The following is a 27,953-nucleotide window of genomic DNA, read 5'->3' on the forward strand; positions in this document are numbered from 1 at the left end:
ATGACCAGTGAAATAAATATCAACCATCAAGATGATTGTGTTGAACACCTGCTTGGATTGTGTGATAAGGCTCATGAAATAATTGAGTACATTGAATCTGGAGAGAGTGATATTGTTTCTTTTGCAGCTAATGTCAGCAGGTTTGTAAATATGGTGAAAATTTATTAAATTATTTTTAGAAAGTAGCGTTGATAACAGTATTATAAACGACAAAGTTTATTAAGCCTTTCTCCCAACTTTCATTTTAGTTTTTTTAGTTGTTTTTTTTTTAAAGTTATATAGTTTTATACAATTTCTTGAATAAATACACTAGAGGCAAAAATATAAAGATAAAACCTATCCTTTCCTACATTTCCTATCCAATAATCATAAACTGAACAGCAAATTTGTTATGAAATTATAAAACCATTACATAAAAACCTTAGATTTTTATTATAAATATAGAACTTATTTACAAACAATTTTATAAATAATGATTCTAAATTTTAGTGTCATAACTTAAAAAAATTAGTGAAAAACATAGAACACTTATGTTTTACAAAAAATACTTGGAATTTTTATTTTGAGAAAAAAAAACAGAAACCTAAGAGAATTTTTAAAGGGAATATTGTATTGTAACTTTGAGTTAACCTTTATCTATTAAACTACATCTTTTGGTAGAAAACTATAAGCTATAGAGCAATTTTTAAAAGTTCAATTATTTCATTTTTTCCATGTAGATGAAGTTTAGAAAAAAAAAAAGAAAAAATAAAAAGTTTAGTAATTAAAGTTTAAATAGACATATAATCTATTTATCAATTTCTTTTTGAAATAGCTAAAAAATTATAAAAAATAAATATATACTATAAATTTTATTAAAAAAAGTGCAAATTTTAATTTTTAATGTTGTATAGTTTGTTTAATTAACAAAACAATTAAAAGAAGTTTTTTTTAAGTTTTTATTTTATTAAAAAAAAAATTTAAACAGTAAATATTTGTATCTATCTTGTGATATTAGTTAGTGGTAAGTTTAACTTGTTTTATGCTTTTTTAATAAGTGAAATATGTTTACTTGTTTACACTTATTTAATTATTTTTATGACTATATATTGCAATAATACAGGGTTTGGCTGGTCGAAAAAATTAAAAGTTTTAAAATGCTTTGAAAAATATTTCTTATCAATTATTTTAAACAAAAAAAATTGGCAACAGATTATCTTTTAAAGATAAAACTAAAAATTAAAAAAGTATTTAAAACAATAGCATAATAACGTAGTTGAAATTGAATTTTTAATGCAGCAGTTTTCCCACCTCTGTTATAATTTATTAATATAGTATTAGTTTATTTCTTAACATGTGTAGTGTACAATCTAAGCTTAAAAAAACTTTATATTTTATTTTACACCTTTTTTCTTTTGAAAATGTAATTACAATACTAATTAAAAAAAAAACTTCATACCAAACAATATAAACTAAATGTTGTGTTAAAAAAACTTAATTTATGTTGAATTTTTTTTTCAGTGTAAAGCAAAGCATAAAGGCAGCGTTCAAAGAACTCGAAAATATAAAAAGAATATTCAAGCCAGGCGATGTAGATGCTAGTGACAGCCCAGTATCAGAAAATAAAGCTGTTGTTAAAGTTGAATCAGATGGTGATTTTGTAGAAAAAAAAGTTAAGGAAGAGCCAAATGTAACTAAAACAACCTCTGTGAGAAAATCTCCGTTGTTAAAAGTTTCAAACAAGTAAGGACTTTTCCAGCATGTAAATAACATTTGTGTACTTTTGAAGGAGTTTGGCTACTTTAAATTACAAATAAATAATACAAATAGTTTAAAGTATTACAAAAGACTTGTACTTAACGTTTTGATGCTTGTAATTTTAACAAAAACATGAAATTTAGATAACTTACAATTCATTCTGAATTTTTTACTTAATATATATATTTTTTAATTTAAATTTGTTAAAAAACTAACAACAAATTATTTTTTTTACCTTATTTGATAAATAATCGTTAAATGTTATATATATATTTCTATAGATAAATTGAAATTTTTCAGTTTCTCCACACCGAAAAATGACCATAAAACTTTAAAAGTTGAAATGGATGATTGGGGCGATTTGGACGCGCTGATCGATGAAGAAGATGATTTTGTTCAAGAAAAGGTTTGAAATTTTTATAAGCGTTATTTACGTTTTTGTTAAGTTATTACCTGTTCTTGCTTTTTTGCTTTTTTTACTAGTCTATCAAAAAATGGTTTGCGTTGTATTTAGAAAATGTGGATAATTTAGGGTCGCAAGTGTGGCATGCTAAGCAAAAATTTTAGGTCTTCTGATCAATTTTTAACTAAAATAAACTAATTTAGTAAAAGTAAGTTTAGAATACATTGTAGTAAAGGTTTACAAACACGCTTGTTTTTTGCGATAAAGCTGCACGTTAGTATTTATTTCCGAACACATTTTCTGATATATTTATGCATACTTTTAGTTACTAAGTTTTTTTTCTAATTGATCTAAAAAGCTCTATTTTCGTAGATAAAGTAGAGCGACGGCTTTAAGTCCGAATGTAACCAGTTGTTTTTGTTTTTACAATAAATGTATGCACATTTAAAATTTTTACAAAGATACTGTGGCCACCGAAAATTATTTTCAGTCTAGCTGATCTGCTTCTCATAAAAAGCTACTGACCCCTGTTTTATGTTTTTGACATAAAAACCATTGAAACTTTTGTTATAAGTAGCTTATTTTAATGTAGATGTTAATGAACTATTTCGGTTTGTTTCGGGTGTTAAAAACTAATGTTGATGAATACAAAATTTGTTAACTTAGTCTTTAAATTTTTATTTGGTCGTTCATGGTTGGTAACTTACTATCTTTGCAAGTTTTAATTATAAATTGATATATTATAGAGTTTTAAATTATCTAAAGGTTTGTTAAGTTTATTTTATTGTTATTTAGAGTTTAGTTTCATTAAATTTGGTAAAATAGTTTAAGTTGTTAGACTATGTTTTTTTAAAATGAAAATTATGTATTTTGTTTTTATAATTGACATCAAAATATAAGTCAAAGTCTTAAATATGATTTAAGTAAATTTAGTTAAGAATGGTCACAATACTTACTATATTTTTATTAAAATTACAATTTATATTTAAATCATTATTTTTTATTTAATCAATCACCATTCAATATACGATTATATAAGGTCTATAATAATTGTTGGAGGAAAAAACATGTTTCCTTGGTGTTTTTAATATATGTGTATTATAGTATTTAAACTGTTGAAAAAATTTAATTTTTTCATCAAAAAGTAGTATTAATCTTAGTTTTAAAAAGTTTTTTTTATGAACGTATTTCACTAAGAACTTTATTTCATTTACAAATAATGTTTAAAAGTTGTTACTTAATATTTTATTGAAAAGTGAAATATTGTTTTGTTAAAATAAGTAAACAAAATTCAGTTTTTTGAAGTCAATTTGTTTAAAGTAACTATTAATTTTCACTCAAAATTTGCAATTCAACTTTTATCCTAAATTGTGTGGCACTATTATTTACAGCTTTTCTATATGAACAATTTTTATTTTGATTTTTTATATAACATCCAGTTTTGTATACTATCTGCTCTTAAAACCGTAAACTATAATTGTCTTAGTAGTTCAGTTTATTTGAAAAATATTTTAAACGTTTAGGTAAGTTAGTTAATAGATTCATTGTTTAAGAAAATCTTTTGTCCATACTTTTTTATAAAAAAATTGTGCTGAAGTATTTATGTTTAGTGTTTTTAAAGTAAGGTTTGACCATGCCAACTCGATCATCAGACCACAAGCCTTCGGTAGATGGAGACCAGTTTCGTCCTTGTTAGGACTCATCAGTTAGCCACAACCAAAAAACTTGCAGTTTTCTTCAATTTACAAACGGCTTATCATTTTATGAAATGAAACAACCTGCATAACGTTAAATTGTTACGACAAAACCGATTAAATAAGGACGAAACTTTCTCAGACTACCGAAAGCTTGTTGTCTGATAATCGAATTGGTATGATCAACCCTTTTGGTAAACTTTAAAGTTGAGGTTGTCTCACGGCATACGAAAGTCTAGGTTTAGGCTTAGTAGAATTTTGCTGATGTTTTTGTAGTTTTATATTAAAAACATTTGTAAGTTTGTTGTAGCAAAGTTTTATTTATTGATAACATATATTTAAACCATTTTAAATTAAGTAACAAAAGGATAAAACTTTTCAAAAAAGGTGTCAAATTGCATTGATAAAATTTAAAACAACTAAATTATAAATGTAAGGTAACTATTATGTACAAATTAAATTTATTAATTTTTTATTTCAGAAAGTAAAAACTCCTGATAAGAGCAATTTAAAGATGGGTGGAGATTTCGACCCGTTTGCAACCAACACATCTCAAAACTCCATCAACCAGAGTTCAAACAGTTTTCAAGTGAGATACAATTTTTATACAGATTCATATTTCATATTTAATGTTTGGTAGTAATATGTCAAATTCAATTAGATTTATTTTTAAATAACATAGCATCTGGTTAAATATTCAAACTATTTTTTCTATATGAACTTTCCCAAAAGCTTTTTTGTTACATATTTTGTTATAACATCAAAATAACTGTAGAATGTAATGATTTATGATAACTGCACCGTGAAGTTTAATTAAATTTAATTATTTTATATTTTGTTTAATTATACATATCTTTTAATATCACAGTATTAGCACATGCTCTAGTTTTAATTTTTTAATCGTTTGTTTAAGTTTGTTGTATTAGTTAGACATTATATGTTAAAAACACTTGTATACAAATTATAAGAACACTATCTGTCTTAAAGTTTTAAAAATCATTGTTTAAATGAGTAAGCATATGAACAGTTATGCTTTTTGTTTATTGTAATAAAAAAGAACACCAACAATTTAACTTGTCAACTCAAACAGGGAAGGAACTCATCTATCAACAGTGGAAGCCCGAACAATTCGACAAATTACACAAACAACAATTCCTCAAATTACCAAAACTCCCCAAATAATTTCAACAACTCAAATTACCAAAACCCCACAACTAACTACACGAATTCCCCCAATAATTACAACAACTCCTCCTACCAAAATTCCTCGAACTACCAAAACAACAATTACTCCGATTCTCCCTACAATCCGGACGACTATGAGCAGGGATCGCCGGACAACAAGTTCGACGACATATTCGATGACGAAACGAACGACGGTGACGTCACAATGAACAAGTCCGAGGAGGAGGTGGATCCGGATTACGTGCCGCCCTCAAAGCAGTACATCGACGTGTTGAAGGAGCATTTCGGACATTCCAAGTTCAGACCGTCAGTTGGCAAAATTTTTAACAAATTTTAATTATTTTGATTAGTTTTAAAAATTTTTGTGTTGGTGATGTTTCTATGACTTATTTTTTTTTACTTAACTCAAGGTTTCTTATTTTGAAACTTTACAGCTATTTCGGATTATAATTTTAATTTTTTTATAGTTTTTTTATGATGTTTTAAAACTTAAAGATTCAGCCTTAACAATTATAATTTTTTGTAAATTGTTATAAACTTTTAAATACAAAGTCTATTTATTTGTTGCAACAGCATGCAATGGAAGATCATCAACACGGCGCTGAATGAGGGCAGGGATCAATGCGTTGTCATGGCGACTGGGTACGGAAAGTCCCTGTGTTACCAGTACCCACCCGTTTATTTGGACGGAACCGCAATCTGCATATCTCCATTGATATCGCTCATGGAGGATCAGGTATGTTATTATTATGCTATTCATTCCAGGTTGTACAACTGTGTATTATGTAGCTCATTATAGTGTTCCTGTATTTGTAACAAAGAATCTTTGTATAAGTTGCTGAATTGTGTTGAACGTAGTTTTTCTACTTATAAGTTTGTAAGAATAGTGTAACATGTGATAAATTCATAAAGTAGTAGTAGTCATAGTGTTTTTTAATGATAAGAAGGAAAATTCTTTATTTATATTTTTTGACGTAAAATACTTGTATAAATTACAGGGATTCTTTATAGTATTAAAGCTGGAAACTTTTAACTTAAATGTACTGTATATTATATTATTGTGTTTTTTATAGGTATTTTGGCTGAAAACTTTAAACTTTAATATATTATTATTTACTAAATTTATTACAGGTATTGAAGCTGGAAACATCAAACATACCAGCCTGCTTTCTCGGTAGTGCTCAAACCAACAAGGCGCAGGTTTACAACGACATGCAGAAGTTAGTTTCGAAGTAGAAATTAGTTCACACCTGTACTACTGATTCTAATCAAGCTAAATTTATTTTTTAAACTCTAGTTTTAAAGTTTTACTGTTAACGAATTTAGTTGAAAGTATAGTAACTGATTTGGCTTATAATAAGTTCTATCCTTTAAACTATAAATATTAAGTAGAGTAGAATCAAACGAGTATAGAAAAAAAATTAAAAAGATGTTTAAATATAATAATTTAAAATGTAAATATTTAATACTAAGTAAACTTTTTATAAATTAAATTTAACACAACAATATTATTTAAGCATTTCGCAGTTTTTTTATGCAATAAAAGACATAAGGTATTTTGAACTTTTATCATAATTAATATTATTGTACCCATAAATATGCAATGTGTTTAAACCATTTTTAGCTACTAAACAACTTTTCTCACTCAGGGGAAAGTACCGTGTAGTGTACATAACGCCCGAGTTCGCTGAAGCGTGCAGCGACATACTGACGCAACTCAACCGGAACGTGGGGATTTCCCTGATAGCAATAGACGAAGCTCACTGCGTCAGCCAATGGGGACACGACTTCAGGAACGCGTACAGAAATTTGGGCAGGCTGAAGACCTCTCTGCCCAATGTTGGTTTCGTATTTGTATGATTTAAGTTTTAAACTTATTAAAAACATGTTATTTTTATCTTGTAAAGTAAGCACTCTATGTAAGTTGATTTCTGTAAGTTGATACTAAAATTTAGTTAAATTTGGGAGGGGGGCTGAAAACGTCACTACCCAATGTTGATTTTATTTTATGTTTGATTTAAGGTTTTTTTTTTTTTTTTTACACTTAAGGTTATTGTTTGTTAGTTTCTTAAAAGTTGTTGCTTTAAACTAGGGTTTCCCAAAGTGGGCCAAGTGGACCCCTTGGGGGTCATGACAGAAATTTAGAGGACCAAGAGCAGCAATGGGGCTAAGGGGGGGTGCATGAGGTCATAATTTGAAACTTGCACTAGATACTATGGAGTCGAAGTTGAAGAGTAAAAAAAACAGTTTGAGGTGTTTTTAAATGGCAGTTTTGTAACTTACACTTACATTCTGGGGTTGAAGTGGTCATAGCTTTTTTATTTTTTTTAAAAGGGGGCCTCTAAAAAAATAGGAAACTCTGCTTTAGACCATGGGTAGGCAGATCGAAAAAGGAACAATTTTAATGAGACTAAAACAAAATATTTTTTACTAATTTTTTTAAACAAAAAATAAGGTGATATATTATTTTTTAAAGATAACACAAAAATTATAAATTGATTTTTTGAAAACAAAGCTATATATCATTAGTTGGAACAAATTTTTGAAGGCAGCCCTGGCTTTAGACTTTTAAAGTAAATATTTACATTCAGATGAAGAGGATTTACTTTACTTTTGACGAGAGTGATATTATTATAAATGTTTAATAGTTTCATAAAGGTTTTATGAAATAATTTTATAAAAGTATAAACAGTTAGAAATAAATAGTAAATATTAATAAGATATAAGCGTTTTGGTTAAAAAAAAGTTTTAATTTTTTTTTACAATATTATTAATATTAAACTTAACTGTCCAGACAAAACATGTTACTGAAAAATAAGTTAAAAACAACAAAAAAACAACCAAATTACAGGTCCCAATAGTTGCCCTGACAGCCACTGCCACACCTGAAGTCAGGAAGGATATTTGCAAGTCATTGTACCTGAAAAACCCCGTTATTACAACCACCTCTTTTGACAGGTTTTTGTTTATTTTTAAAAAGTTTTTACTTTACGCGTAAAGTGTATAACATTGTACAACTAAACTATTCGGTAATTATTATTTTTTGTTATTCAAACTTTGTTAAATTTCTAAATAAAGTGTTTCTAAAAAATATGAAACTTTTATGAACACAGAAGTACTAAACAAAGAAAGGTTTTGAGTTGTACTTCTCTTAATGATTAGATTAATATTTTTTACACATGTACTTTTTAAACTGAAAGTCTACAAGTTTGAAATTTGAATCACAATATATTGCATGTATAATGCTTGCTAATGTTTTTTGTACTTTTATGATTTTTTTTGAAAAAATTTTCTGAATTAACTCTTTGACTATACATTTCAGAAGTTAATTTTACTTGCATAATTAAACCAAGTACTATTTTTTTTAGTTTTATTTAATCGTATATCAAAAAAAAGTTAAGAAGTTTTTTGCTGCTTCTATTCACAAAAGTTAAAAAAACAATCTATTTTTTTACGGAAAACTGTTAAGTAATCGAGTTTGTAAGAATTTTAGAGCTTGAAAATTCAGATTAAATACAGATAAATGCTTAAGTATTGTTAGAAGTTTTTTAAAAGACTTTTATATTTGAGTTTATATTTTGCACAAACTTAAAATTTAGAGTAATTGAAATTAGAAAAAAAAGACCAATGATAGGTTTGACAATATATATTGACAAATACGTTGCATTTTATGAAGTAAAAAATTTTTCAATACATGTTTTTTAACTACTATTGTGTTTAAATAAGCTATAGAGTTTAATATTAACATATATTAAAGCTTAATAATAGATACGCTATCATGAGTTAAAAAAAAGGTAAAATAATGTTTAGAAAAAAAAATTGGTAAAAATAAGTAAACAAGACTTTTAAGCATAATTAAGTAAATATAAAACTTGAGATGGTAATAGGATAATACATTAAAGTACATACAAGTTTCAAAATTATATAAACGTAAATAGTAATAATAATAAAAAGGCTATGAAAACATTTGAAGTAAAATATAATTACCGGAATTTAGTTAATGTGTATTAAAATTAAAATAATATAAAGCTATAGTTTTAGAAAAATTAAGATTTCAGAACAAATACAATACTATAGCTTTATTCATTTTAAATAAATACATTTACTTAATTCCGATAATTATGTTTAATTTCAAACGTTTTCAAAGCCTTTTTATCATTATTATTTACATTTATATAATTTTGAAACTAGTATGTCAATTATTAAGTTTATTGTAATATCCTTATACCATCTTAAGTTTCTACTTACTAATGTATGTTTAAAAAGTCCTGATACTTGATTATACCAAGTTCTTATCTAAACAGAATTTAATTTTTGTATTTTAATTCATGATTAGGTATCTATTATCAAGCTTTAATAGATATTAATATAAAATTCTATAGCTTAGTTAAACACAGTAGTAGTTGAAAAGCGTGTTTTGAAATTTTTATACTTCAATAAAAATGCAATGTATTTGTCAATATTTTTTATTTAAACTTTGTACCCCAAAAAAGTTGTTTACGATATATATTGTTTATACAAAACTTAGAAACCAAACAAAATTAATAATTTTTTCTGCATGATTAAAACTCCTATTATTTTGTTAGTTTAAAAAATCAATGAACGTTTCACATAAGCTAAGAACTTTTGTTCGTGATTAGTTTAAATTGTAAGTTTATATAAAATAATTACATAGCAAAAGTATAATGTTAAAATTTAAGTTTTTTAGTACAATTTTATATAATATTTTGAAACAATTTAAAATTAATTCTTTTGTCCTAGCAAGTGCTAATATTTGTTAACACATAAAAAACTGTTTTTTTAATACTTTGATGTGTTAATACTTAGAATTATATATATGTATATACATATTTGAAAAGTTAGTATTTTATATATGTATACATACACATTTTTTGTTTTTCGTTGTTCAAAAAACCTTAACAATTTGTAAAAAAGTAATTTTTGTTTTAAATTGTGAAAAACAAAACTTGAAATTTGAAGCAAATTAATAATGAGTTAGTAAATATAACAAATATTTCAATTCGAATTTATACAATATCACTAGAAGTTTGATTAAATTCAAGTACCTAGTAGTTTTTTGTTATATCTATATAACAATTACCTTTCGATGTTTTATTCAAATATTTAAATCCAGCTAAACTATTTTTAATCAATTTTTCCTTCAAACAGAACAAACTTGTTTCTTGGAGTTTTCAGGAAAACAGCGGATCCTGAAGCGGATCTGACGTCACTGATGCAAAAATGCCCGGATGGACCGTTCGGAAGACAGAGGTGGAAATTTGATGGACCGACTATCATCTACTGCCCCACTAAAAAGGTGACTTTATTATTTAAATCCCCACCTGAAAGGCGATTTACATTATTCACTGCCCCACTAAAACAATTTTATTAGTACTTTTTGTAGCTAGATTTCAAACGGTAGTTTAAATTATTTAACTAAAATTCTTTTTATTTAACTTAATATTTTACTAAAAATTATTTAACTAAAAAAAGTGATACAAAGGATATTAAGTTTTACTTCAAGTTTAGATTGAAATATAGAAAAAAACAATAAGCACTAACACTTTTTATTATGTAATTAAGTTCTACAGTTATTAATTAAACCTAAAATGAAACCTAAGCAATAGTGTATAAAATAGCTACTTTTATGTAATTTTACAATTTTCAACAGACCACTGATGAAATAGGGACACTTATGAAGCTATTAGGTGTGAAATCGGCAACTTATCACGCAGGTTGCTTTTAATTTTATAGTTTTTTTTAAACTTAAATAGCCTAGCTTATTTTATAAATTTATTATTTGTTAACTACTTTTAAACTTATATCACGCAGGTCTCAGCCCCCAGAGAAAAACTGCAGCTCACAGAAAATTCGTCAGAGATGAACTGCAGGTTTATATTTTATCAAAAGTTTTTTAAAAGTAGGATTGTTGGAATAAGACATTTATTGCTGTGTAATATTTCAGAAGTAGTTTTTGATATACAAAAGGTTTTGTATTTGAAATAAAAATTTAAAAGCAATTTTTTTCGAGTTCACCCTTATTATATTGTATTTATAAATATTGAAAACTTATATTTACGTAGCAAACTTTCTGTTTGTTTTGAATAAATTACCTACTTTGTGAACAATAAAACAAAATTAAACTTTTAGTTTTAACTCGAGCTTACAAGCTTTAAACTGGCGTTTTTATACTTACTATAATCAATATTTTGACGTAACAGTGCATAGTGGCGACGGTGGCATTCGGAATGGGAATCGACAAACCCGACGTCAGAACCGTCATCCACTACGGAGCACCTAAAGACATTGAGAGCTATTATCAGGTTTAAATAAACAAGATTTCACAGTTTGATTATATTGATAACATAAACTTCTTATTAGTATTTGAATTATTATTTTTAAGATTTTAAATGTGGTTTTAATGTTATTTTAGTAAACATGCCCTGCCTATTTTACACGAACTTAATCATTACTCAAACTTACAAAAACATGTACAACTAATATGAATTTAAATAAAAATTTAACAAGAGAATTGAGGCTCTAATTTTTATTAACTGAGTTAAACATTATTTTATGAAAAAATTCATGGATTGATAAATTTGTTATTAATGTTTTATAACAGGAAATAGGAAGAGCGGGTAGAGATGGGTTAGAGTCAAACTGCTACACTTTTTATAATTCCAAGGACTTTAATGTCTCCAGGTATTATATTATTATTACACTTTTTATAATTCCAAGGAATTTAATGTCTCCAGATATTATATTATTATTACACTTTTTATAATTCCAAGGACTTTAATGTGTCCAGGTAATATATTATTATTACACTTATTATAATTCTAAGGACTTTAATGTCTCCAAGTGATATATTATTATTACACTTTTTATAATTCAAAGGACTTTAATTTCTCCAGGTGTTAAATTATTATTAAACTTTTTATAATTCAAAGGAATTTAATGTGTCCAGGTAATATATTATTATTACACTTTTCATAATTCCAAGGAATTTAATGTCTCCAGATATTATATTATTATTACACTTTTTATAATTCCAAGGACTTTAATGTGTCCAGGTAATATATTATTATTACACTTTTTATAATTCCAAAGACTTTAATGTTTCCAGGTATTATATTATTATTACACTTTTTATAATTCCAAGGACTTTAATGTGTCCAGGTATTATATAATGTCTCCAGGTATTATATTATTATTACACTTTTTATAATTCCTAGGGCTTTAATGTCTCCAGGTAAAATATATTATTACACTTTTTATAATTCCAAGGAATTTAATGTCTCCAGGTATTATATTATTATTACACTTTTTATAATTCCAAGGACTTTAATGTCTCCAGGTAAAATATATTATTACACTTTTTATAATTCCAAGGAATTTAATGTCTCCAGGTATTATATTATTATTACACTTTTTATAATTCCAAGGACTTTAATGTGTCCAGGTATTATATTATTATTACACTTTTTATAATTCCAAAGACTTTAATGTTTCCAGGTATTATATTATTATTACACTTTTTATAATTCCAAGGACTTTAATGTGTCCAGGTATTATATAATGTCTCCAGGTATTATATTATTATTACACTTTTTATAATTCCTAGGGCTTTAATGTCTCCAGGTAAAATATATTATTACACTTTTTATAATTCCAAGGAATTTAATGTCTCCAGGTATTATATTATTATTACACTTTTTATAATTCCAAGGACTTTAATGTCTCCAGGTAAAATATATTATTACACTTTTTATAATTCCAAGGAATTTAATGTCTCCAGGTATTATATTATTATTACACTTTTTATAATTCCAAGGACTTTAATGTGTCCAGGTATTATATTATTATTACACTTTTTATAATTCCAAAGACTTTAATGTTTCCAGGTATTATATTATTATTACACTTTTTATAATTCCAAGGACTTTAATGTGTCCAGGTATTATATTATTATTACACTTTTTATAATTCCAAGGACTTTAATGTGTCCAGGTATTATATTATTGTTACACTTTTATAATTCCAATGACTTTAATGTGTCCAGGTAAAATATATTATTACACTTTTTATAATTCCAAGGAATTTAATGTGTCCAGGTATTATATTATTATTACACTTTTTATAATTCCAAGGGCTTTAATGTCTCCAGGTAAAATATATTATTACACTTTTTATAATTCCAAGGAATTTAATGTCTCCAGGTATTATATTATTATTACACTTTTTATAATTCCAATGACTTTAATGTCTCCAGGTAATATATTATTATTACACTTTTTATAATTCCAAGGACTTTAATGTGTCCAGGTATTATATTATAATTACACTTTTTATAATTCCAAGGGCTTTAATGTCTCCAGGTATTATTATTACACTTTTTATAATTCCAAGGAATTTAATGTCTCCAGGTATTATATTATTATTACACTTTTTATAATTCCAAGGACTTTAATGTCTCCAGGTAAATATATTATTATTACACTTTTTATAATTCCAAGGACTTTAATGTCTCCAGGTATTATATTACTATTTCACTTTTTATATTTCCAAGGACTTTAATGTCTCCAGGTAAAATATATTATTACACTTTTTATAATTCCAAGGAATTTAATGTCTCCAGGTATTATATTATTATTACACTTTTTATAATTCCAAGGACTTTAATGTCTCCAGGTAATATATTATTATTACACTTTTTATAATTCCAAGGACTTTAATGTCTCCAGGTATTATATTATTACACTTTTTATAATTCCAAGGACTTTAATGTCTCCAGGTATTATATTATTATTACACTTTTTATAATTCCAATGACTTTAATGTCTCCAGGTATTATATTATTATTACACTTTTTATAATTCCAAGGGCTTTAATGTGTCCAGGTAATATATTATTATTACACTTTTTATAATTCAAAGGGCTTTAATGTCTCCAGGTAATATATTATTATTACACTTTTTATAATTCCAAGGACTTTAATGTCTCCAGGTATTATATTATTATTACACTTTTTATAATTCCAAGGACTTTAATGTCTCCAGGTATTATTATTACACTTTTTATAATTCCAAGGACTTTAATGTTTCCAGGTAATATATTATTATTACACTTTTTATAATTCCAAGGACTTTAATGTGTCCAGGTATTAAATTATTATAACACTTTTTATAATTCCAAGGAGTTTAATGTCTCCAGATATTATATTTTTATTACACTTTTTATAATTCAAAGGGCTTTAATGTCTCCAGGTAATATATTATTATTACACTTTTTATAATTCCAAGGACTTTAATGTGTCCAGGTATTATATTATTACACTTTTTATAATTCCAAGGACTTTAATGTCTCCAGGTAATATATTATTATTACACTTTTTATAATTCCAAGGACTTTAATGTGTCCAGGTAATATATTATTATTACACTTTTTATATTTTCAAGGACTTTAATGTCTCCAGGTAATATATTATTATTACACTTTTTATAATTTCAAGGACTTTAATGTCTCCAGATATTATATTTTTATTACACTTTTTATAATTCAAAGGGCTTTAATGTCTCCAGGTAATATATTATTATTACACTTTTTATAATTCCAAGGACTTTAATGTGTCCAGGTATTATATTATTACACTTTTTATAATTCCAAGGACTTTAATGTCTCCAGGTAATATATTATTATTACACTTTTTATAATTCCAAGGACTTCAATGTGTCCAGGTAATATATTATTATTACACTTTTTATATTTTCAAGGACTTTAATGTCTCCAGGTAATATATTATTATTACACTTTTTATAATTCCAAGGACTTTAATGTCTCCAAGTATTATATTATTATTACACTTATTATAATTCCAAGGGCTTTAATGTGTCCAAGTGATATATTATTATTACACATTTTATAATTCCAAGGGCTTTAATGTGTCCAAGTGATATATTATTACACTTATTATAATTCCAAGGACTTCAATGTCTCCAAGTGATATATTATTATTACACATTTTATAATTCCAAGGGCTTTAATGTGTCCAAGTGATATATTATTACACTTATTATAATTCCAAGGACTTCAATGTCTCCAAGTGATATATTATTATTACACATTTTATAATTCCAAGGGTTTTAGTGTGTCCATGTAATATATTAATTGATGTATAATCGATACGCGAAATTTGCTTTAAAATTTATTTTATAGATCTAGTACGGTATAATGCTTATAAGTCTTTGAAAACTGTAGTTAAACATAAATTATCAATAGCTTCACTAAACTGTTTTTTTTTTCATTTTTCTTGTTTAAGTTGTTGCTTACAAACTTTCCAATGTATTTCAGATTGGATTGTTGAAGTTGGTTTTTATAGTAAACTTTTAAGATTAATAAATTTTTAGACTTTACATGCAAACATGGAAGCTTATAACAAAGTTTGACTGAATATTTGAATTTCATTTAACAAAATACATAAACCTTATAAAATATCAGTTTTTAATAATAGTCTTTTATTGCCCTCTTTAACAATTTTGTCTTTAAGGAGTTTTGTTATCAAAACAAATAAAAGTTTAATCATCACATGTAAACTCAGTTATCAAAAATAAAGCTTATTAAGTATCTAGGAAAGTTTTAATTGCACTTTTTTTTTTGAAAACAAATATAAACGTAGTTCTTAAAGTTTAAGGTTGCTTATACTTTTTTTTCTTCTCGTTGAAAATAACGAACTCCTTTATTTATAAAAAACATAACATAAGTTTTTTATTGTTCATATTTTAAATATTTTTTAAAATGAATACTAGTTCTAAATTTAAATAGATTTATGCAAATTGTATATTTTATTTACGACCGGTTTCGGTGGCAAGAGATTGCGACCTTTTCAAGCAAAAAATAAAATATGAAACTGCATATAACAATGCTAGTTATTTATACTGTTATTTAAAAACTTGTTCATGCGTGAAGAATATAAACAAAAACAAAAATGTTGCATATTCGAAAATTCAAGCATATCAGAGTATATTTAGGTAAAATTGGTACTAGTTTAAAAAAACAAATTAGATTAATGTTAATATAATGAGTTTAAGAAAAAAACTGAATTCAGAGCTTTTTTAAAAAAAGATAATAATAACAAAAAAAAAATTATTCCTTGAGATTTATTTAAATGAAATTAAGAATTGTCTAAAATTGTGATTTTAAGCCAATAGTCAACAAACATTAATAAAACTCAAAGTCGCTGAAGATTTCGAAATCTAATTTGTGTTAAGTTAACATAACAGTCAAAATTTAAACGGATTTAAGAACTATCTAAAAAAATTCCATAAGTTTATCTAAGTTGAATTAAAAACTATCTAAAAAAACTTTTTTTTAATTTAAGCCAAATGTCCACAAAAACTCAATGAAAAACTATCTAAAAAAGCTTGTTTTTTAATTTAAGCCAAATGTCTACAAAAACTCAATGAAAAAATCAAGAAAAATAACCTATTTTGTACTTTTATAATGATTTGGTTTAAGTTTTGTCTGCTTTCCAGTTTATTAATAAAAATTTGTTTCTGTGTCTGCATGAGTTCATTAATTCCGTTCTTTTGTTGATGCAATTTGTACCAGATTCAAGTATCAATAAAGCTTCTTTTAAGCACAATCTGCATGTCATAATACCTGGTTTTGATTATTTTCCCTTTGTAATATTTTCCGACTTATTTTATTTTTATTATTTATGGGTTAATTTTGAGAGTTCAGTTGCTTGTTTATACTGGAGGTAGTTTTTGTTGTTTGGATTGCTTTTTATTGTTGTGTTGTGTGTAGATATACGTTTTTTAGTTGATTAGCACTTAGTCCAATGTATATTTTTGTTAAATTATCTGTTTCTATTGTTGCCTGGTAAATTACATTTTCTGCCCTACATTCTCCTCCTTCAAGGGGGCAAGTTTCTTTCTTTCTGCAGTTGCATGATTCATCTTTGTTTAAATTAATTGTTGTTTATTACTTTTTTGTTGTGTTTTTTTTATTGTTTCAATGTTTGACATGCAGCTGTAGCTTAATTTTATTTTGTTTTTGTTTAAACATTTTTTTAACTTACTATTTTCTCCAAAGTGCTTGTTTATTATTTTTAGAAACTTTTTGCCTATGTTTGTTTTTACTGACCTGCAATTTGGGGGATTGAACCATACAATTTTTATTTTTCTGTTTATTTTTTTATCTTTGAATTCTTCTGTATAGTTAATTTCATAATTGTATCCGTTTACCTTTAAAGCATCATTATAGTCCTTTTTTATGTTTTTAAATAGGTTTTTGTTACTTGAATTATTAGAAAGTCTGGTCTCTACCATTTTTGGGATTTGTTTGAGTATGGTTTGTGGATGGTTATATGTGATTGTGTAATAAATTTAAAAGTTATTATAGCTCTTGCATTTAGAAAAGTTACTTCAGCTTATTTTTGTTCAAAACAAAACCCACCTGAATTCTTCCCAACGTCAAAAAAATCAGGAACTGAAAATGAATTCATTATAACTGTTTGAAAATTTTTTGAAGGTTCTTCCTGAAAGACCTGACGAGTGAGAAGTTCAGGAACCACAAGGAGCAGATGATACTGAAAATGGAGGCATACGTGGGAACCACCGGCTGCAGGAGAAAATCCGTGTTGAGCCATTTCGACAGCAACGCCAGAAGTTCCATCTATCACACCGCCAAGTGCTGCGATAATTGCAGGAAAAAGTTTGTGATTTGTTTGAACAATGAAGATCTAAGTTAATTTATTTTAATATAAAATTCAGTTTAATCGTGTTTCCTTAAATTATCACTTGAAACATATAACAGTTTCATTAATCGAAATCCATTGCGAGGAAAGCTAATCTTATTTATTCGAACAGCAAAAGTCTTTACATTTCGACATTTAAAACAAACCAATAAATTACAGAATAAAGGGCCTCACTAAAACTAGTGTAATCTAGCTAAATAAAAATGAAAAATCTTAACAGACAATCAAAAATAAAAAAACTAAAAAATAATCTAATAACAGACTGAAGAACCTCAATAAAACTAGTCTAAGTTAGCTAAATAAAAAAATAATCAAACAACAGGTTGAAGGGCGCACAGGAGAGAGGTGAGAAGTTCGAAGAGGATGATGCGAGTGAGGAGAGAGATTTCGGTGATGACTGCAGACTGTTGTTCGAAGCTATTCAGATAACTGGGGAGAAATTCGGGTTGGGGATGCCCGTGTTGTTCCTGTGCGGATCTGTTAGTTGTTTGTTTGTTTTGTGTTAAGTTGATTTATGATTTATAATTGATTTTTGAAAAATACAATATCATATAGGTATGTTTATTTAATTTGCTTATCTTTGTTTTATGTCACAAGTTCTACCATGTTTGTAGATTTACCTTTTGTATCATAATTTATTATTTGATATTATCTTTACAGATTGTTCGTATTTTATTAACAGTTAAACGAATTTAATAAAATTTTATTCTACTACACTCTTATAAAAATTATTATACTTTAAATGACCCAAAAAAAAAATTAACAGAAAACGAAGAAGATGTTTACTAGGTTCACTTCTCACCACAAGTTCGGAAGCGGCAAGCACAAGCAGAACAAATACTGGAAGGCGCTGGGCAAGGCTTTGCTGGATCAATGCTACCTCAAGACAAAAAGCATGCCCAGTTTTGGCGGGAAAAACAAATTTGGCGGCAGTTTGGTCGGTCAGTGTTGAGTTTTTATTCAGGAATTTTTTGCGCCAATTTTCAGTTGGATTATTAAAGATGTAAGCTAAAGTTAAGTTACACCATATATTTTAGTTAAATATTTACTATCTGACCTATTAAACTACTTAAAGGTGATTTGTTATACTCTTTTTCTTTTTTTTGAAATGCAATCTTAGAGACTTTACCAAAAATTATTTCATGTTAGGTGCTTCTAAATTAATATAGTCCGTAAATTTATTTTCACTAAACACTTTAAGAAATTTTGAAGCTGTGATTAAATAAAATAATACGTAATTATTATGAAGTAGATAGCTACAAACGAAATGATCACACTACGCCTTGTGAAAGAATAATTGAAACCTTTGTTGAATAACTTATATAATTAAGTAATGAAATTAAGTTTTCAACAGGTGTAAGTCCAAAAGGAGAAGAATGGATGAGACAATGCAGATTGAAGAAGAAGCATCCGTTAATGTTGATACCGACTATTGATCTCACTGTGAAGGAAACCAAAATGTCTAATACTACTGAAGCTAAAACCACTGAAATACAAAAAACGTTGGTTTTGTGTTTATTTTTGCTTTTGTAGTTTCGTAAAAAGATAAGTTTTTTTGTTAAGTGTGATAGGTATAATATTTATAAAATATATAGTAACATAAACATTTCTAACAGATAACTAGGTTAAATTTATTTTTGTTAAATTGAGCCTAATATGAAATTTTTTTAAACATTTTTAAAAATTTACTTATCTTGTTTAGGTTAAAGTTTCAAACCAAATTAAGTAAATTATAACTTTGATTTTAATATCTTAAAAATATTGATATTTTATCAATTTATAAGTTTCAGAATATTATTGTTTACAAAAACGCAAATTTAGTCTTAAGTAATACATAAATAAAAAATAATTTTAGTTATAATTAATTATAAGTTATATACTATATAGTAATTTTAGTAATAATTAAATTCTTAGGATTCTTCCTCAAAAGCCTGGTTCCAGCGCCCTTACAGAGATCCAATTGAACAAAATGAAAATGGGACCCTACCTGCAAAATATCATCCCTAAAAATATTAAATTTGAAAAAGACGAGCATCAATTACCACTGTACAAGCAGCTGATTGCACTGAGGAACGAAATTGCTCAGGTTTGAACTGAGTGAAGTATTTATGAGTAGAAAATGTTTATATCTAAAATTTTTCAAAATAGTTATCAAAACAATCGGGGGAGTTCAACTTTCGTAACGTTAAAATACTTTTCAAACTAGATAATTTTTAAAACTATGGACTTACAAATTTGATAAATTGTTATACAAGCTAAAATTTTGTCATAATTCAAGTTGTAGTATTATTAGTTTATACTAGCTCTAGCACTAAAACAAAATAACTTAATTATGAAAATAGAACACAGCTGAAATAATTGGGTGGGTGTCAGAATGACACAGCGACAAAATGACACGGTGCGTCACTTTGGCACGGTGCGTCACTTCGACACGGAGGGTCACTTTGGCACGGCGACAAAATGACACGGTGCGTCACTTTAGCACAGCGACAAAATGACACGGTGGTCACTCAGGCACAGTGCGTCATTTTGGCACAAAGGGTCACTTTGGCACGGCGACAAAATGACACGGTGCGTCACTTTGGTACAGCGACTAAATGACACGGTGCGTCACCTTGGCACGGTGTGTCACTTTGGCACGGAGGGTCACTTTGGCACTGCGACAAAATGACACGGTGCGTCAGAATGGCACAGCGACAAAATGACACGGTGCGTCACTTTGGCACGGAGGGTCACTTTGGCACAGCGACAAAACGACACAGTGCGTCACTTTGGCACGGAGGGTCACTTTGGCACAGCGACAAAATGACACGGTGCGTCACTTTGGCACAGCGACAAAATGAAACGATACGTCACTTTGACACAGCGACAAAATGACACGGTGTGTCACTATAGCATGGATTAACAAACTTATAAGCAAAACTAAACTTCTTCAGTTTTATAACTTTTAAACGTAAAATTATGATAGTAACTAGTTAAACAAAAGATTTGTTATACTTTTTCTAAACTATAGTAGCTTGATACATTTGAAACTATATATGATACATTGCTTTAAAATTTAAGTCATAGTATAAAAACAAAAATATTCTTAAGTTTTATTTTTTACGTTTCACGACTTTTCATATTTATGTAATGAATAAAATTTGGTATTTTTTGTTAAACGTTTAATTAATTATTATCAGGAATTGTTATAAAAAATAACAGAGTTTTAATTTTATACAGAGTTATTTCGTAGTAAGAATAAGTCATGCGTGTTTTAACTCTAGTTTTTAAAAATACAGATGCTTTTGTAGTAACTAGCCATTTATATTAAATATGTGTATATATTTATATTCAAAAAAAGTTAATAAGTTAGGATGTTTACTTAAAACTCTTTATTGAAAATGTATAATAAACTTGTCTAAAAGCAGATAATTAAAATAACAGTCCTGGAGCATAAATTTATGAAAAAGTAAAAAATTGTAACATGAACAGTTGAGAAAAAATTAAGAGTCTGATGCAACCATTCATGCGCATTTATATATTTATCACTTTAAAAAAAATCACTAGAGGTTATACATACAACATTGCTGCTGCAGCCTTCTAATTAAAGCTGCAGCCATTCTACTAAAGTTAATACTATAAGTCTTTTTTATTTTTACAAAACTTTTTAGTCTAAAATATAAAAGATTAAACTTAGAGTATGACAGATATTATAGTATTTTATTGCATATAAGGAATTAAATAGCATTTATATTTAATACAAAATCAGTAAATAAATTTCATAATAATACAGTAAAAGCAGATTTTAATTTGCTTGTAAAACATTTCTGCTACTTTATATTCTTGAGTTTTATTACAAAGTTTTAAAAACTCGGTTTTGTCTTAACTCTGTTATGAAAATAATATTTAATTTTCTATTTTTAATCTTGCCAATTAAAAAAATGAGTTTTTTGTAAAAATAAATGCATTTTCTAGGATATCTAAAAACTTTTTTTAAAATTTTTTAAATAATATTGTTTATTAATTAGGAGTTGATTTCTTTTTGATGAAAAAGTAAAAAAAAAAAAGTATTTACTTTTGATATAAAATAGACAACATTTTGAAAGTATGGGGCAATTGGGAGTAATTGGTGAAAGCGATGTTCTATTTACCTAATTATCATGGGCAACCCGTTGTCTCCAATATTTGTATTGAGACATTGGAGACCACGAGTTGCCTGAGCTTTAGGAATGTTCTAATAGGAATCAGACGCCTAATCCATTAAAAAACGGAGCGAGAAAATAATTTAGATAATTACTAATCAAATTTTTAACGAGTTTATTTCTTGACAATATCAATTGGAATAATGTTTTATTTTGCGAAGTTTTACTATTATGTTAGTAAGAAAAATTATATTTTGTTAAAGCAAGTCTGCAATTGTATTACAAGTGTGTATTAGTGGTTTATTGAGTTTTATTTAAAGAGATGCTTGATGTAGGGAATGTTTTGCTAAAAAAACTAATTTATTTGCGGTTATTTGTACTTATACTTTTATCTATGCATTTTTAGTGCTTAGGTGCACAATCATTTTGTCGCTGCGCCTCCGTACTAAAGTGACTCACCGTGTCTTTTGTCGCTGCGCCAAAGTGACCCTCCGTGCCAAAGTGACTCACGTGTCGTTTTGTCGCTGTGCCAAAGTGACCCTCCGTGCCAAAGTGACGCACCGTGTCGTTTTGTAGCTGTGCCATTCTGACGCACCGTGTCATTTAGTCGCTGTGCTAAAGTGACCCTCCGTGCCAAAGTGACCCTCCGTGCCAAAGTGACGCACCGTGTCATTTAGTCGCTGTGCCATTCTGACGCACCGTGTCATTTTGTCGCCGTGCCATTCTGACCCTTTGTGCCAAACTGACGCACCGTGCCAAGGTGACGCACCGTGTCATTTTGTCGCTGTGCCAAAGTGACGCACCGTGTCTATTTGACGACCGTGTCATTTTGTTGCTGTGTCATTCTGACCCGCTCCCGAAATAATTGTCTTGTGTTTTTTCGAGATATCTATCTACCTTCGGTTATTATCTAATTAAAAATAACTCTATTAACTTCGGTTTATAGTGTCAGGATAATGTAGGAAAAATAACTCAAGAGATATTTTATTTAAGGATTTGGAGTTGCCGCCCCACTTGGTAGCTGACAACAAGAACTTGATGGAACTTGCAAAGGCCCGACCTTCAACAACAGAAAAAATGACCAAAGTTGAGGGAATGACCGCCACTAAAGTTAAGAGGGCCGGAGAGCAAATGCTCGCGAGTAAATAATTTGTTTTTGTTAAAATAAAACAAAAAGTGGTTAAACCTAAACAAAAAATGAAAATTTTACTCCTAATGTTTCTGAATTGTGTTTGATAATGTTATTAAGAAACAGTCTCAAACTACTTAAGAATATTTATATAAGGCACGTTTGTTTTTTATCTAAAAACTGAAGAATGATTAACAGTTAAATTAAAAATCACCGTTATCTAAAGTACTATTAAATTGTTATAAAATTATATTACCAAACTAATATATCAAACTATAAGTAATTTACCTTAACTTGCTCTTTTAAAACAAAAGTACTAAATTTGATCAAAAAACTGTTTTAAGTATAAAAATAATTTCTCCCAACAGTAATCGATTCGTACTGCGAGGAGAACGGTGACGTCACGCGTGACAATTGCGACGTGACGTCATCAATGGAGAAATTCTCGGGTAAGAAGGTAAATGACATAGAAGGAGTGAAGAAGGAAGCCATCAGTGAAACCATGAGGAGAACTTACAAGTACTTTCACGACAGGGGAATGTCCCTGGTTTGAAACTTGTTTTTTATTAGTTTTTAAAGTCGGATTTTATTTAATTTAGATTTTGTACAAATTTTAATTACATACTTATAATTGTTTTGTAAAAGTAAAGCTTGTAAAAAAGATCACGATAACTTTTTAGCGTTATAAAATTTATATAAGTAAACAAAATTTTGAATGATATTTATTAATGTTACTTGAATATTTTATTTATTAATTAGATATTTCAGCCGATTTAATTTAGCTTTCCGTGTTTTATTTTTAAAAATAAAAGTAGATTATTTTCAAGCCAAGGGTATTAAAATAAAGTTTTTAATAACCGTTTTAAAACTATACTATACATTAAAAATTGTCGCAATACAGATCTATACAGACCTTCGTATAGTAAGCCATTACTTATCACTCAATAAAAATTGTTAAAACTTTTCATTTCTATTCTAAATGGTATATATATATTTATACATATTAAACAGAAACTTGAGACATGATTCATTCAAAAACATAGTATATATGTATATATATATATATGTATCATATTATAAAAAGAATTAAAAATGTTTATATGTCTTATTTAAATCAGGAAGAAATATCGAAAGAGAGGGACCTTCAAGTATCAACATTGTACAATCAGCTGTCTGATTGCTTCAAAGCCGGGCATCCCGTTAACTTCATAAAACTTGGTATTTCAGACAACCACATCAAACAAGTGTTAAGCGTCATCAGGAAACCCACTATTAATAACGGTGACTATTTGTATTTTATTGAGTTGTAAAGTGTTTATGACTGCAATTTTTTGATTGTAAGTTGTAAACAGATTTTCTAGAGACGTTTTGAAATTTTTAAAATATTAAAAAAAAAATATCTGATCATAACTTTTATTTTTTTAAATAGTCCTGAAACCTCTAGCAACAAATTATTAGTAATATTATTTTACTACTAATAATTGTAAAAGTTTGTAATAAATAGGTGTTTCAACTACTTGTATTTATTAATTGCGGTGTTAATGAATTTTACTGCTATTTTTTTAATTAACGCTATAAATAGGTTGGATAGATACGTTTTGAAAATTATTGATTGATCTAAATAAATATACTTGCAATCTTTGTTTTAAATTTATGTTTTACAATAAATTTTTAATTAAGTAGCTCTAATGCTTTTAGCAGTAATTGAGAATCACAAACATTAAACCTAAATAAGTTGTATACAACCCTAAATAGTCATATTTACTTGCCTACACCATTTTTTTTATGTTTCAATGTATTATGACGTCACAGACATAAGCCGACTTGCGCCAATCAAAGAGCTGGTCGGAACTCAAATATCGTACGGCCAGTTAAGAATCATCAGGCAGTACATTATTAAAATGTACGGAATGAATGTGATGGAACAAAATAATGCAACGAAAAATAATCAGCCGCAGTTAGTTCACAATTTACTTTAAAACATTATTACTAATGAATATACATGACTTTTGGGTAATTTTTTTACACAAGTTTGTTTACAAGTTATGCCAATGTATGAGAAATGTTAAAAAATTGTTTTGTTTAAAAAACTATTTCTCATTTTTCAGAAAAATACTCTCAGATTTTGTTTTTATTTCTTTTAGAAATACTGTTTAATAATGTTATACTAACGTATGAATAGTTTTATAAGAACTGTGTTTTTTCCAGAAACCCTCAAAAAACTCCAACAACGAAAAAACAAGCAGAAATAAACAGAAGGACTTCGAAAACTCCGGCTCCAAAACAAATAAACCTGTAAATAACTTAAGATGGCTTAATGATGATAGTTTTTAATTTAAACTTTGTACCTTTCTATATTGTTCAGTATACAGAGTACACTTTTCTTAAAAAAAACAATTATATAAAGTACTAGCTGCAAAATTACTAAAAAACTTTACTGTAGTACGCTATATGTTTAAGAACAACCAAATACCTTTTATTGATCTAATTACTTGAGTTGAAGTAAAATGTATATTCAAGTACATACTTAAAATGTTAACAACAGAATGCAGCCGGGTATGATGTCACAAAGACCGAAGACAACAACGGCGCCACCTGGCGGAAGGTTTTCAAATCACGACCGCCACTTTTTATCTGGAGCCCCTTCCACCCCCAAAATGTTCTCAGAACCACAAAACGACAGTCAGGTGTGACGAGTTTGTTTGATCAGATATGAATAATATATATTATTCCAGTCATGTAATGTTCTATTTTTATAGTTTAGTTCTAGTTGTGCATCGGTAATAATGATAATAGTATTAAATAGGTGTTAAATTTCTTTCAAGTGTTTTCATTAAAATTTTCTAGCTGATTGGGTAAAATAAATGTGTTTTTGTTTTCTGCTGGCTGTTAAAAGATAATTTGTTAAATCAAACAGTAATCTTTTTTGACTTCGTTAGTGCATTGATAGAATATCTTAAATTTATTTAGTATTGAAAATGCCTTTAACTTATTAAAAATTGAATACATAGTTTACTTTACATTCTTATACTAAGTTTATAGTGGTAATTGCAGGGTTGCCACTCGGTCAGGAAAAGTCAGGAAATCAGGAAAAGTCAGGAAAAATTAAAAAAAATGACAAAAATCAGGAAAAGTCAGGAAAAAATGGGGGGTTTTGAAAAAAAGTCAGAAAAGTCAGGAAATTTCATAAAATTTAAAACAAAGTCAGGTTTTGTCAGTTTAAATTTACAAAATTCCTTGTTTTCCAAAGCCTTGAAATGGTAAAAATTAATTAAAAGTCCTTTAAAGTCAGAAAAAAATTCTAAAATTTTCCTAGAAATGTACAAAAATATTTAATTTTATTTCCAATGCCTTCACCTGGTATAAATTAGTAAAATATCCTTTATAAAACTGCAAAAAATTTATATTAACATATTGAACAAGTACCCTACTTGAACAAGCAGATTTTGTAAGCTTTTTAGTATTAATGATCTGTAGCAAGGACACTTCCATAGTGAAACTGTGGTATATACACAAAAGTTTATCTAGCATAATTTTAGAATCAGAGTGTTTTTTGTTTAAATAATTGAGTTGTTTGTAACTAAGCAGTTAGTTTAGTATTTTATGTAACAAGTTAATGTGTATACTTTACCTCTATATAATTTTTTCAAAGTTGTTTAAATTTTTAAATTAAGTTATAAGAGAGGTATATGCCAAGATAAAGTTTACTTGTTTTTTGTATTTTTTTTAAAGTAACTTTAGTTTTTAAAGTAGATAAGAGTATATTTGTTTGTTACAAATTTTATACTAAATGATGAGAGGAAATATTTTATACAACATATATATAGTTTACTTTTTTATGTCTTTTTTTACAGTTACTTAAGTGTATTCTTTTTTAATTGATTTTTAATTTAAGGATTTTATATTAAATACTTTAGGTAGTATTTTATTAAACTAAGTGAACAATTTATATAAGTAAAACTGATTTAGAAAAGTCAGGAAAATTTTGGTAAAAAGGCAGGAAATTTTTCTCAGCTTGATCAGTGGCAACCATGTAATCGTAAAAAATGTATGTGTTGTACTTAAATTGTGTTTAATGTACTTTCTTAATAAAGTAAATCTTTATTTAAAGTTCTAAATGACTAATACTTTTATAAATATTTCAGAGCAAGAGAAAATTACCTTCTTGGAGTTCTTCTAATAGTTTCCAGAAAAAACCGAAGTTTGAAAAGAAAAAATATAGTTTTAAAAAGAACTCAGGTTTTAAACTGTAAATGTTTTTCTAGCCATATATTTTGTATGCTGTTGATTCAGTAAAATATTTTTCTACTTTTATAAGATTTTCTCAATATAACATTGTCATTCAGCTAAAATGAAGCATTTATTTTCTTTTTTAATAATAAATTAGAAATTTTTCCTTTATTCGAATCTTAGCTGTTTAAAATTTTGTATACCTGTTTAAAATACTTAAATTAGTTTGTCATTTTATAAAAATTATATAGATGTTGTTTCTTTTTATTTATTTCTGTTTTAAAACCACATAGGAAATTGTGTTTTAGTTTTGTTTAAAATAAAAATAATACTTCATTTCTCGTTTGTATATCTATAGTTCAAGACTTCGAAAAAACATATATTAGAAATAATTTTTTGACGTTACTACTGTAAGTTTTGTTTTAACTTATTGCTTTATTTCGTTTTATACATGATAAAAATTATAAATAATAGTTTTTGAAAAGATCATTCCTGATGTAAAAAGTATAACTGTTCATAAGCTTATTTGACTTGTTGAAATAGTTGCCATTTGTACTTGTCTATAAAGATAATTTTTTTTTTTCTGTAGAACAGGTTTAAAAAAAAAACATCACCTCTACACTAGTTAAATATCTATTTATTTTCGCCACCTTATTAATCATTGCATTGCGCCTTGATAAACAAAACAGATTAA

General features: G+C 27.0%; 1 protein-coding gene across 1 annotated transcript; it reads left to right on the forward strand.

The window, feature by feature from the left end:
• Nucleotides 1–25,722, forward strand: LOC145844386 (bifunctional 3'-5' exonuclease/ATP-dependent helicase WRN-like). Its single transcript, XM_082951782.1, has 25 exons — nucleotides 1–140; nucleotides 1,501–1,722; nucleotides 2,038–2,143; nucleotides 4,316–4,423; nucleotides 4,925–5,325; nucleotides 5,593–5,755; nucleotides 6,151–6,239; nucleotides 6,669–6,858; nucleotides 7,871–7,977; nucleotides 10,189–10,336; nucleotides 10,691–10,754; nucleotides 10,852–10,910; nucleotides 11,241–11,342; nucleotides 11,642–11,721; nucleotides 17,551–17,733; nucleotides 18,099–18,255; nucleotides 18,543–18,717; nucleotides 19,131–19,278; nucleotides 19,691–19,862; nucleotides 22,894–23,041; nucleotides 23,398–23,576; nucleotides 24,148–24,310; nucleotides 24,842–24,986; nucleotides 25,238–25,324; nucleotides 25,575–25,722. The coding sequence occupies exons 1-25, from the start codon at nucleotides 1–3 to the stop codon at nucleotides 25,720–25,722; spliced, it is 3,684 nt and encodes a 1,227-aa protein (XP_082807908.1).
• Nucleotides 25,723–27,953: the final 2,231 nt, after the last annotated feature.

The sequence above is a fragment of the Thalia democratica genome, chromosome 9, assembly GCF_965202585.1.
Source record: "Thalia democratica chromosome 9, ktThaDemo2.hap1.1, whole genome shotgun sequence".
Lineage (NCBI taxonomy): Eukaryota > Metazoa > Chordata > Thaliacea > Salpida > Salpidae > Thalia > Thalia democratica.